The sequence below is a fragment of the Schistocerca piceifrons genome, chromosome 2 (genome assembly GCF_021461385.2).
Source record: "Schistocerca piceifrons isolate TAMUIC-IGC-003096 chromosome 2, iqSchPice1.1, whole genome shotgun sequence".
NCBI classification, from domain to species: Eukaryota; Metazoa; Arthropoda; class Insecta; order Orthoptera; family Acrididae; genus Schistocerca; species Schistocerca piceifrons.
In genome coordinates this window covers 1138089635-1138103507 of record NC_060139.1, presented here as the reverse complement: position 1 = coordinate 1138103507, position 13873 = coordinate 1138089635, and the positions used below count along the sequence as shown (strand labels likewise).

The 13873-nt window shown below is 38.6% G+C and overlaps 1 protein-coding gene across 1 annotated transcript in view; it reads left to right on the top strand.

Moving 5' to 3' along the window:
• The first annotated feature begins 12050 nt into the window (after positions 1-12050).
• Positions 12051-13873, top strand: part of LOC124776194 (piggyBac transposable element-derived protein 4-like) — a 31533-nt gene continuing 29710 nt past the window's right edge. The window contains exon 1 of the mRNA XM_047251024.1: positions 12051-13714. Coding sequence (XP_047106980.1) covers positions 12051-13714 — 1664 coding nt within the window. The remainder of the gene's footprint in view (positions 13715-13873) is intronic.

The following is a 13873-nucleotide window of genomic DNA, read 5'->3' as shown; positions in this document are numbered from 1 at the left end:
GATTCCGATGCATCCCTTCAGGATTACTACATCCCTCTGACCTTCTTATTGACGAAGAAACACAGATATTGCATCGGAATTAAATACAAAAGGCACAATGCCGACTGAAGTACAAGAAGACTGACCCTTCTTACTGTCTAAGTTTTGAACCATTCCTGTGACACTAGTAATAGATACCGATGCTTCACTTCAGGTTTACTGTATCCCTCTGACCTTCGTATTGACGATGAAACACAGAAATTGCATCGGAATTATATACAAAAGGCACAATGCCATCTTAAGTACAAAAAGACTGACTCTTCTTACTGTTTATGTTTCTAACCTTTCCTGTGACACTAGTTATAGATTCCGATGCTTCACTTCAGGTTTACTGCATCCAGCTGACCTTCTTATTGACGATGAAACACGTAAATTGCATCGGAATTAAATACAAAATGCACAATGCCGACTTAAGTACAAAAAGAATGGGTCTTCTTACTGTCTATGTTTTGAACCATTCCTGTGACGCTAGTTATAGATTCCGATGCTTCACTTCAGGTTTACTGTATCTCTCTGACCCACTTATTGACAATAAAACACAGAAATTGCATCCTAATTAAATACAAAAGGCACAATGCCGACTCAAATACAAGAAAACTGGCTCTTCTTACTCTCTATGTTTTGAACCATTTCTGTGACACTAGTTATAGATTCCGATGCTTCACTTCAGTTTTACTGTATAACTCTGACCTTCTTAATGACGAAGAAACACAGATATTGCATCGGAATTAAATACAAAAGGCACAATGCCGACTTCAGTACAAGAAGACTGACCCTTCTTACTGTTTATGTTTTGAACCATTCCTGTGACACTAGTTATAGATTCCGATGCTTCACTTCAGGTTTACTGTATCCCACTGACCTTCTTATTGACGATGAAACACAGAAATTACATCGGAATTTAATACAAAAGGCACAATGCTGACTCAAGTACAAGTAGACTGGCTGTTCTTACTGTCTATGTTTTGAACCATTTCTGTGACACTAGTTATAGATTCCGATGCATCCCTTCAAGATTGCTATATCCCTCTGACCTTCTTATTGACGAAGAAACACAGATATTGCATCGGAATTAAATACAAAAGGCACAATGCCGACTTAAGTACAAGAAGACTGACCCTTCTTACTGTCTAAGTTTTGAACCATTCCTGTGACACTAGTTATAGATACCGATGCTTCACTTCAGGTTTACTGTATCGCTCTGACCTTCGTATTGACGATGAAACACAGAAATTGCATCGGAATTAAATACAAAAGGCACAATGCCGACTTAAGTACATTTAGACTGACTCTTCCTACTGTCTATACTTTGAAACATTCCTGTGACACTAGTTATAGATTCCGATGCTTCATTTCAGGTTTACTGTATCCCTTGGACCTTCTTATTGACGATGAAACACAGAAATTGCATCGGAATGAAATACAAAAGGGTCAATGCCGACATAAGTACAAGAAGACTGACCTTTCTTACTCTCTATGCTTTGAAACATTCCTGTGACACTAGTTATAGATTCCAATGCTTCACTTCAGGTTTACTGTACCCCTTGGACCTTCTTATTGACGATGAAACACAGAAATTTCATCGGAATTAAATACAAAAGGCACAATGCCGACTTAAGTACAAGAAGACTGACCCATCCCACTGTCTTTGCTTTGAACCATTCCTGTGACACTAGTTATAGATTCCGATGCTTCACTTCAGGTTCACTGTATTCCTCTGACCTTCGTATTGACGATGAAACACAGAAATTGCATCGCAATTAAATACAAATGGCAAAATGCCGACTTAAGTACAAAAAGAGAGACTCTTCTTACTGTCTATGATTTGAACCATCCCTGTGACACTAGTTATAGATTCCGATGCTTCACTTCAGGTTTACTGTATCCCTGTGAGCTTCTTATTGACGATGAAACACAGAAATTGCATTTTCATTAAATACAAGAGGCACAATGCCGACTTAAGTACAAGATAACTGACTCTTCCTACTGACTATGTTTTGAACCATTCCTGTGACACTAGTTATAGATTCCGATGCTTCACTTCAGGTTTACTGTATCCCTCTGACCTTCTTATTGACGATGAAACACAGAAATTGCATCGGAATTTAATACAAAAGGCACAATGCCGACTCAAGTAAAAGAAGACTGGCTCTTCTTACTGTCTATGTTTTGAACCATTTCTGTGACACTAGTTATAGATTCCGATGCATCCCTTCAGGATTACTATATCCCTCTGACCTTCTTATTGACGAAGAAACACAGATATTGCATCGGAATTAAATACAAAAGGCACAATGCCGACTGAAGTACAAGAAGACTGACCCTTCTTACTGTCTAAGTTTTGAACCATTCCTGTGACACTAGTTATAGATACCGATGCTTCACTTCAGGTTTACTGTATCCCTCTGACCTTCGTATTGACGATGAAACACAGAAATTGCATCGGAATTAAATACAAAAGGCACAATGCCGACTCAAGTACAAGAAGACTGGCTCTTCTTACTGTCTATGATTTAAACCATTTCTGTGACACTAGTTATAGATTCCGATGCTTCACTTCAGGTTCACTGTATCCCTCTGACCTTCTTATTGACGTAGAAACACAGATATTGCATCGGAATTAAATACAAAAGCCACAATGACGACTTAAGTACAAGAAGACTGACCCATCACACTGTCTTTGTTTTGAACCATTCCTGTGACACTAGTTATAGATTCCGATGCTTCACTTCAGGTTCACTGTATCCCTCTGACCTTCGTATTGACGATGAAACACAGAAATTGCATCGGAATTAAATACAAATGGCAAAATGCCGACTAAAGTACAAGAAGACTGACTCTTCTTACTGTCTATGATTTGTACCATTACTGTGACACTAGTTACAGGTTCCCATGCTTCACTTCAGTTTTACTGCATCCCTCTGACCTTCTTATTGACGATGAAACACAGAAATTGCATCGGAATTAAATACAAAAGGCACAATGCCGACTTAAGTATAAGAAGACTGACTCTTCCTACTGTCTATGATTTGAACCATTCGTGTGACACTCGTTATAGATTCCGATGCTTCACTTTATGTTTACTGATTCCCTCTGACCTTCTTATAGACAAAGAAACACATAAATTGCATCGGAAATAAATACAAAAGGCACAATGCCGACTCAAGTACAAGAAGACTGGCTCTTCTTACTGTCTATGATTTAAACCATTTCTGTGACGCTAGTTATAGATTCCGATGCTTCACTTCAGGTTTACTGTATCCCTCTGACTTTCTTATTGACGTAGAAACACAGATATTGCATCAGAATTAAATACAAAAGGCACAATGACGACTTAAGTACAAGAAGACTGACCCATCCCACTGTCTTTGTTTTGAACCATTCCTGTGACACTAGTTATAGATTCCGATGCTTCACTTCAGGTTCACTGTATCCCTCTGATCTTCGTATTGACGATGAAACTCAGAAATTGCATCGGAATTAAATACAAATGGCAAAATGCCGACTGAAGTACAAAAAGAGTGACTCTTCTTACTGTCTATGATTTGAACCATTCCTGTGACACTAGTTATAGATTCCGATGCTTCACTTCAGGTTTACTGTATCCCTGTGAGCCTCTTATTGACGATGAAACACAGAAATTGCATCGGAATTATATACAAAAGGCACAATGCCGACTTAAGTACAAGAAGACTGACTCTTCTTACTGTCAATGTTTTGAACCATTCCTGTGACACTAGTTATAGATTTCGATGGTTTACTTCAGGTTTACTATATCCCTCTGACCTTCTTATTGACGATCAAACACAGAAAATTCATCGGAATTAAATACAAAAGGCACAATGCCGACTCAAGTACAAGACGACTGGCTCTTCTTACTGTCTATGTTTTGAGCCATTCCTGTGACACTAGTTATAGATTCCGATGCTTCACTTCAGGTTTACTGTATCCAGCTGACCTTCTTATTGACGATGAAGCACAGAAATTGCATCGGAATTAAATACAAAAGGCAAAATGCCGACTTAAGTACAAGAAGACTGACTCTTCTTACTGTCTATGATTTGAACCATTCCTGTGACACTAGTTACAGGTTCCCATGCTTCACTTCAGTTTTACTGTATCCCTCTGACCTTCTTATTGACGATGAAACACAGAAATTGCATCGGAATATAATACAAAAGGCACAATGCCGACTTAAGTAGAAGAAGACTGACTCTTCCTACTGTCTATGATTTGAACCATTCCTGTGACACTCGTTATAGATTCCGATGCTTCACTTCAGGTTTACTGTATCCCTCTGACCCACTTATTGACAATGAAACACAGAAATTGCATCCTAATTAAATACAAAAGGCACAATGCCGACTCAAATACAAGAAGACTGGCTCTTCTTACTGTCTATGTTTTGAACCATTTCTGTGACACTAGTTATAGATTCCGATGCTTCACTTCAGTTTTACTGTATAACTCTGACCTTCTTAATGACGAAGAAACACAGATATTGCATCGGAATTAAATACAAAAGGCACAATGCCGACTTCAGTACAAGGAGACTGACCCTTCTTACTGTTTATGTTTTGAACCATTCCTGTGACACTAGTTATAGATTCCGATGCTTCACTTCAGGTTTACTGTATCCCACTGACCTTCTTATTGACAACGAAACACAGAAATTACATCGGAATTTAATACAAAAGGCACAATGCCGACTCAAGTACAAGTAGACTGGCTCTTCTTACTGTCTATGTTTTGAACCATTTCTGTGACACTAGTTATAGATTCCGATGCATCCCTTCAAGATTACTATATCCCTCTGACCTTCTTATTGACGAAGAAACACAGATATTGCATCGGAATTAAATACAAAAGGCACAATGCCGACTTAAGTACAAGAAGACTGACCCTTCTTACTGTCTAAGTTTTGAACCATTCCTGTGACACTAGTTATAGATACCGATGCTTCACTTCAGGTTTACTGTATCCCTCTGACCTTCGTATTGACGATGAAACACAGAAATTGCATCGGAATTAAATACAAAAGGCACAATGCCGACTTAAGTACATTTAGACTGACTCTTCCTACTGTCTATACTTTGAAACATTCCTGTGACACTAGTTATAGATTCCGATGCTTCATTTCAGGTTTACTGTATCCCTTGGACCTTCTTAATGACGATGAAACACAGAAATTGCATCGGAATGAAATACAAAAGGCTCAATGCCGACATAAGTACAAGAAGACTGACCTTTCTTACTCTCTATGCTTTGAAACATTCCTGTGACACTAGTTATAGATTCCAATGCTTCACTTCAGGTTTACTGTACCCCTTGGACCTTCTTATTGACGATGAAACACAGAAATTTCATCGGAATTAAATACAAAAGGCACAATGCCGACTTAAGTACAAGAAGACTGACCCATCCCACTGTCTTTGCTTTGAACCATTCCTGTGACACTAGTTATAGATTCCGATGGTCTACTTCAGGTTTACTATATCCCTCTGACCTTCTTATTGACGATCAAACACAGAAAATTCATCGGAATTAAATACAAAAGGCACAATGCCGACTAAAGTACAAGACGACTGGCTCGTCTTACTGTCTATGTTTTGAGCCATTCCTGTGACACTAGTTATAGATTCCGATGCTTCACTTCAGGTTTACTGTATCCAGCTGACCTTCTTATTGACGATGAAGCACAGAAATTGCATCGGAATTAAATACAAAAGGCAAAATGCCGACTTAAGTACAAGAAGACTGACTCTTCTTACTGTCTATGAATTGAACCATTACTGTGACACTAGTTACAGGTTCCCATGCTTCACTTCAGTTTTACTGTATCCCTCTGACCTTCTTATTGACGATGAAACACAGAAATTTCATCGGAATTAAATGCAAAAGGCACAATGCCGACTTAAGTATAAGAAGACTGACTCTTCCTACTGTCTATGATTTGAACCATTCCTGTGACACTCGTTATAGATTGCGATGCTTCACTTCATGTTTACTGTATCCCTGTGAGCTTCTTATTGACGATGAAACACAGAAATTGCATCGGAATTATACACAAAAGGCACAATGCCGACTTAAGTACAAGAAGACTGACTCTTCTTACGGTCAATGTTTTGAACCATTCCTGTGACACTAGTTATAGATTCCGATGGTTTACTTCAGGTTTACTATATCCCTCTGACCTTCTTATTGACGATCAAAAACAGAAAATTCATCGGAATTAAATTCTAAAGGCACAATGCCGACTCAAGTACAAGACGACTGGCTCTTCTTACTGTCTATGTTTTGAGCCATTCCTGTGACACTAGTTATAGATTCCGATGCTTCACTTGAGGTTTACTGTATCCAGCTGACCTTCTTAATGACGATGAAGCACAGAAATTGCATCGGAATTAAATACAAAAGGCAAAATGCCGACTTAAGTACAAGAAGACTGACTCTTCTTACTGTCTATGATTTGATCCATTCCTGTGACACTAGTTACAGGTTCCCTTGCTTCACTTCAGTTTTATTGTATCCCTCTGACCTTCTTATTGACGATGAAACACAGAAATTGCATCGGAATTAAATACAAAAGGCACAATGCCGACTTAAGTAGAAGAAGACTGACTCTTCCTACTGTCTATGATTTGAACCATTCCTGTGACACTCGTTATAGATTCCGATGCTTCACTTCAGGTTTACTGTATCCCTTTCACCTTCCTATTGACGATGAAACACAGAAATTGCATTTTAATTAAATACAAAAGGCACAATGCCGACTTAAGTACAAGATAACTGACTCTTCCTACTGACTATGTTTTGAACCATTCCTGTGACACTAGTTATAGATTCCGATGCTTCACTTCAGGTTTACTGTATCCCTCTGACCTTCTTATTGACGATGAAACACAGAAATTGCATCGGAATTTAATACAAAAGGCACAATGCCGACTCAAGTACAAGAAGACTGGCTCTTCTTACTGTCTATGTTTTGAACCATTTCTGTGACACTAGTTATAGATTCCGATGCATCCCTTCAGGATTACTATATCCCTCTGACCTTCTTATTGACGAAGAAACACAGATATTGCATCGGAATTAAATACAAAAGGCACAATGCCGACTGAAGTACAAGAAGACTGACCCTTCTTACTGTCTAAGTTTTGAACCATTCCTGTGACACTAGTTATAGATACCGATGCTTCACTTCAGGTTTACTGTATCCCTCTGACCTTCGTATTGACGATGAAACACAGAAATTGCATCGGAATTAAATACAAAAGGCATAATGCCATCTTAAGTACAAAAAGACTGACTCTTCTTACTGTCTATGTTTCGAACCTTTCCTGTGACACTAGTTATAGATTCCGATGCTTGACTTTAGGTTTACTGATTCCCTCTGACCTTATAGACAAAGAAACACATAAATTGCATCGGAATTAAATACAAAAGGCACAATGCCGACTCAAGTACAAGAAGACTGGCTCTTCTTACTGTCTATGATTTAAACCATTTCTGTGACACTAGTTATAGATTCCGATGCTTCACTTCAGATTTACTGTATCCCTCTGACCTTCTTATTGACGTAGAAACACAGATATTGCATCGGAATTAAATACAAAAGGCACAATGACGACTTAAGTACAAGAAGACTGACCCATCCCACTGTCTTTGTTTTGAACCATTCCTGTGACACTAGTTATAGATTCCGATGCTTCAGTTCAGGTTCACTGTATCCCTCTGACCTTCGTATTGACGATGAAACACAGAAATTGCATCGGAATTAAATACAAATGGCAAAATGCCGACTTAAGTACAAAAAGAGTGACTCTTCTTACTGTCTATGATTTGAACCATTCCTGTGACACTAGTTATAGATTCCGATGCTTCACTTCAGGTTTACTGTATCCCTGTGAGCTTCTTATTGACGATGAAACACAGAAATTGCATCGGAATTATATACAAAAGGCACAATGCCGACTTAAGTACAAGAAGACTGACTCTTCTTACTGTCAATGTTTTGAACCATTCCTGTGACACTAGTTATAGATTCCGATGGTTTACTTCAGGTTTACTATATCCCTCTGACCTTCTTACTGACGATCAAACACAGAAAATTCATCGGAATTAAATACAAAAGGCACAATGCCGACTCAAGTACAAGACGACTGGCTCTTCTTACTGTCTATGTTTTGAGCCATTCCTGTGACACTAGTTATAGATTCCGATGCTTCACTTCAGGTTTACTGGATCCAGCTGACCTTCTTATTGACGATGAAGCACAGAAATTGCATCGGAATTAAATACAAAAGGCAAAATGCCGACTTAAGTACAAGAAGACTGACTCTTCTTACTGTCTATGATTTGAACCATTCCTGTGACACTAGTTACAGGTTCCCATGCTTCACTTCAGTTTTACTGTATCCCTCTGACCTTCTTATTGACGATGAAACACAGAAATTGCATCGGAATTAAATACAAAAGGCACAATGCCGACTTAAGTACAAGAAGACTGACCCTTCTTACTGTCTAAGTTTTGAACCATTCCTGTGACACTAGTTATAGATACCGATGCTTCACTTCAGGTTTACTGTATCGCTCTGACCTTCGTATTGACGATGAAACACAGAAATTGCATCGGAATTAAATACAAAAGGCACAATGCCGACTTAAGTACATTTAGACTGACTCTTCCTACTGTCTATACTTTGAAACATTCCTGTGACACTAGTTATAGATTCCGATGCTTCATTTCAGGTTTACTGTATCCCTTGGACCTTCTTATTGACGATGAAACACAGAAATTGCATCGGAATGAAATACAAAAGGGTCAATGCCGACATAAGTACAAGAAGACTGACCTTTCTTACTCTCTATGCTTTGAAACATTCCTGTGACACTAGTTATAGATTCCAATGCTTCACTTCAGGTTTACTGTACCCCTTGGACCTTCTTATTGACGATGAAACACAGAAATTTCATCGGAATTAAATACAAAAGGCACAATGCCGACTTAAGTACAAGAAGACTGACCCATCCCACTGTCTTTGCTTTGAACCATTCCTGTGACACTAGTTATAGATTCCGATGCTTCACTTCAGGTTCACTGTATTCCTCTGACCTTCGTATTGACGATGAAACACAGAAATTGCATCGCAATTAAATACAAATGGCAAAATGCCGACTTAAGTACAAAAAGAGTGACTCTTCTTACTGTCTATGATTTGAACCATCCCTGTGACACTAGTTATAGATTCCGATGCTTCACTTCAGGTTTACTGTATCCCTGTGAGCTTCTTATTGACGATGAAACACCGAAATTGCATTTTAATTAAATACAAAAGGCACAATGCCGACTTAAGTACAAGATAACTGACTCTTCCTACTGACTATGTTTTGAACCATTCCTGTGACACTAGTTATAGATTCCGATGCTTCACTTCAGGTTTACTGTATCCCTCTGACCTTCTTATTGACGATGAAACACAGAAATTGCATCGGAATTTAATACAAAAGGCACAATGCCGACTCAATTACAAGAAGACTGGCTCTTCTTACTGTCTATGTTTTGAACCATTTCTGTGACACTAGTTATAGATTCAGATGCATCCCTTCAGGATTACTATATCCCTCTGACCTTCTTATTGACGAAAAAACACAGATATTGCATCGGAATTAAATACAAAAGGCACAATGCCGACTGAAGTACAAGAAGACTGACCCTTCTTACTGTCTAAGTTTTGAACCATTCCTGTGACACTAGTTATAGATTTCGATGGTTTACTTCAGGTTTACTATATCCCTCTGACCTTCTTATTGACGATCAAACACAGAAAATTCATCGGAATTAAATACAAAAGGCACAATGACGACTCAAGTACAAGACAACTGGCTCTTCTTACTGTCTATGTTTTGAGCCATTCCTGTGACACTAGTTATAGATTCCGATGCTTCACTTCAGGTTTACTGTATCCCTCTGACCTTCGTATTGACGATGAAACACAGAAATTGCATCGGAATTAAATACAAAAGGCACAATGCCGACTTAAGTACATTTAGACTGACTCATCCTACTGTCTATACTTTGAAACATTCCTGTGACACTAGTTATAGATTCCGATGCTTCATTTCAGGTTTACTGTATCCCTTGGACCTTCTTATTGACGATGAAACACAGAAATTGCATCGGAATGAAATACAAAAGGCTCAATGCCGACATAAGTACAAGAAGACTGACCTTTCTTACTCTCTATGCTTTGAAACATTCCTGTGACACTAGTTATAGATTCCAATGCTTCACTTCAGGTTTACTGTACCCCTTGGACCTTCTTATTGACGATGAAACACAGAAATTTCATCGGAATTAAATACAAAAGGCACAATGCCGACTTAAGTACAAGAAGACTGACCCATCCCACTGTCTTTGCTTTGAACCATTCCTGTGACACTAGTTATAGATTCCGTAGCTTCACTTCAGGTTCACTGTATTCCTCTGACCTTCGTATTGACGATGAAACACAGAAATTGCATCGCAATTTAATACAAATGGCAAAATGCCGACTTAAGTACAAAAAGAGTGACTCTTCTTACTGTCTATGATTTGAACCATTCCTGTGACACTAGTTATAGATTCCGATGGTTTACTTCAGGTTTACTATATCCCTCTGACCTTCTTATTGACGATCAAACACAGAAAATTCATCGGAATTAAATACAAAAGGCACTATGCCGACTCAAGTACAAGACGACTGGCTCGTCTTACTGTCTATGTTTTGAGCCATTCCTGTGACACTAGTTATAGATTCCGATGCTTCACTTCAGGTTTACTGTATCCAGCTGACCTTCTTATTGACGATGAAGCACAGAAATTGCATCGGAATTAAATACAAAAGGCAAAATGCCGACTTAAGTACAAGAAGACTGACTCTTCTTACAGTCTATGAATTGAACCATTACTGTGACACTAGTTACAGGTTCCCATGCTTCACTTCAGTTTTACTGTATCCCTCTGACCTTCTTATTGACGATGAAACACAGAAATTGCATCGGAATTAAATGCAAAAGGCACAATGCCGACTTAAGTATAAGAAGACTGACTCTTCCTACTGTCTATGATTTGAACCATTCCTGTGACACTCGTTATAGATTGCGATGCTTCACTTCATGTTTACTGTATCCCTGTGAGCTTCTTATTGACGATGAAACACAGAAATTGCATCGGAATTATACAAAAAAGGCACAATGCCGACTTAAGTACAAGAAGACTGACTCTTCTTACGGTCAATGTTTTGAACCATTCCTGTGACACTAGTTATAGATTCCGATGGTTTACTTCAGGTTTACTATATCCCTCTGACCTTCTTATTGACGATCAAACACAGAAAATTCATCGGAATTAAATTCTAAAGGCACAATGCCGACTCAAGTACAAGACGACTGGCTCTTCTTACTGTCTATGTTTTGAGCCATTCCTGTGACACTAGTTATAGATTCCGATGCTTCACTTGAGGTTTACTGTATCCAGCTGACCTTCTTAATGACGATGAAGCACAGAAATTGCATCGGAATTAACCCTGCTGTTCTGTTCGGGTCTATATGACCCGAAACGAATATGAACGTTATTTTACATTATGTAAATACCAATATATATTTATGAAACTTTGTGACTTTGTCTGAAAATGGATGAGCAGCATGTGTTTTAAAAGGTTTTAAAAAAGTTTAAGAAGTTTGGGCTTCAACTGTAATAGTTGCATATGTAATGTTCGGGTCATAATGACCCGACACAAATATGTTTAGTGTAACTCGTATTTATTTCTAAAATCTGGAAATGGCGAAAATTATTTTTGTTGTGTTGTGTGGGAATAGTGACTGCATCATTCCAACTTACTCTCAACAATCACCTAAAGCTCCATGCGTTCACAACAATGGGCTTGTTTGTTGCTTTCCCCAGGAAATAATAATTGGCAGTTCTCAATAATTGGAATGCTTTGTTTCTGCCCAGTTTGACTTGTGACACCATGGCGATGAGACCATTGAATGATCGTGAGTTGGAAGAAATAGTAAATGCCTCACCAGATGAAGGATCACTTTCTGAGTTTGAAGATCACATCAGCAATGCATCTGAAAGCGAGTGTTCCGATGACAGTTACGACAGTCCACAGCCCATACAAAATAGTGTAGAGACTTTTCTTTCTAAAAATGGGAATATAGAATGGCAGTTGCATCCACCAGCACAACATGGTCGCCTACCAGCTTCGAACATCATCAAGAGTACCCCAGGAGTTACCAGGTATGCAGTCAGCAGAATATCTGATGTAAAATGTTCATTTGAAGCAGTATTTCACACAGCGCTTCAAAATGAAATAATAGAGATGACAAATATTGAAGGGCAGCGAGTTTATGGTGAACAGTGGACAGATATTGATGGTTCTGTTTTCCATGCATACTTAGGACTCTTACTCCTAGCGGGTGTATATCGATCTCATGGGGAGTCTACAAAAAGTTTGTGGGATAAAGATACTGGGCGAAACATATTTCGAGCAACCATGTCTCATGAAACATTCTGTAAGATATCACGTGTCCTGCGATTTGACAAGAAATCTACTAGAGAGGAAAGACGACGTACTGACAAACTTGCCGCAATTCGTAGTATTTGGGAGAAGTGGGTAGAGGTCCTTCCTAAACTGTATAATCCAGGAGAAAATGTTACTGTTGACGAGCAGTTAGTAGCATTTAGAGGTCGCTGTCCATTCAAGCAGTATATCCCAAGTAAACCGGCAAAATATGGGATCAAAATATGGACCATGTGTGACAGCAAAACTTCATACGTACTGAAAGCCCAAATTTATACAGGAAAGGTGAGTGGAGCGGCACCAGAAAGAAATCAGGGAATGAGGGTGGTATCTGATCTCACTTCTGAGTTACGTGGTCAGAATATCACGTGTGACAACTTTTTTACGTCGTACAATTTGGGGCAGCTGCTTCTGAAAAGGAAATTGACTATGTTGGGAACTATACGGAAAAATAAGCCGGAGCTTCCACACAAAATGACCAACAAGGAGGTACACAGCTCTTCATTTTACTTCACAAATGACACTACTGTGGTTAATTATATTCCTAAGAGACACAAGAATGTTGTACTTATGAGCACTCTCCACCATGATGCGGAAATCAGTGACAGGGCTGATAAGAAGCCAAAAATGATTTTGGACTATAATTCAACCAAAGGTGCTGTAGACACGCTTGATCAGTTATTAGGTACATATACATGCAAACGAAAAAGTAATAGGTGGCCAATGATAGTTTTCTACAATATTCTTGATGTTTCTGCTTATAATGCATACGTTTTGTGGATTTCGGTTGACCCTAATTGGAATGCAAGCAAATTGACTAGAAGGAGAATATTCTTGGAGGAACTTGGAAAGTCACTGATAAAAGAACATATTGCATCAAGAACGCATTTCCCAAGAACAGAAGATTCTTTGAGAATGGTCACAAGCATCCAAAACCCGAATGATGTGGGTGGTGTGTCAGAATCGGTAACAACAAGAAAATCTACAAAACGTGCACGCTGTAAGTTCTGTCCATCAAGTAATGACAATAAAACAAACATGGTGTGTGGAAAATGTAGTAAACATATTTGCAAGAAACATGTAACCTACTTGTGTCCACAGTGCAAGCAGTAAGAAAAGAACTGTAGTATTTTATAAGATGATTGTATTGAAAATTCTGTTGTTTCAAATTTATGTGAATACTTGTGCCTAAACTACAATCAGTAAGAAGAGAGGATTCTAAAGTTGTAGTGCTTTCTATGTTGGAATGTAATAAAAAAACTGTAGTG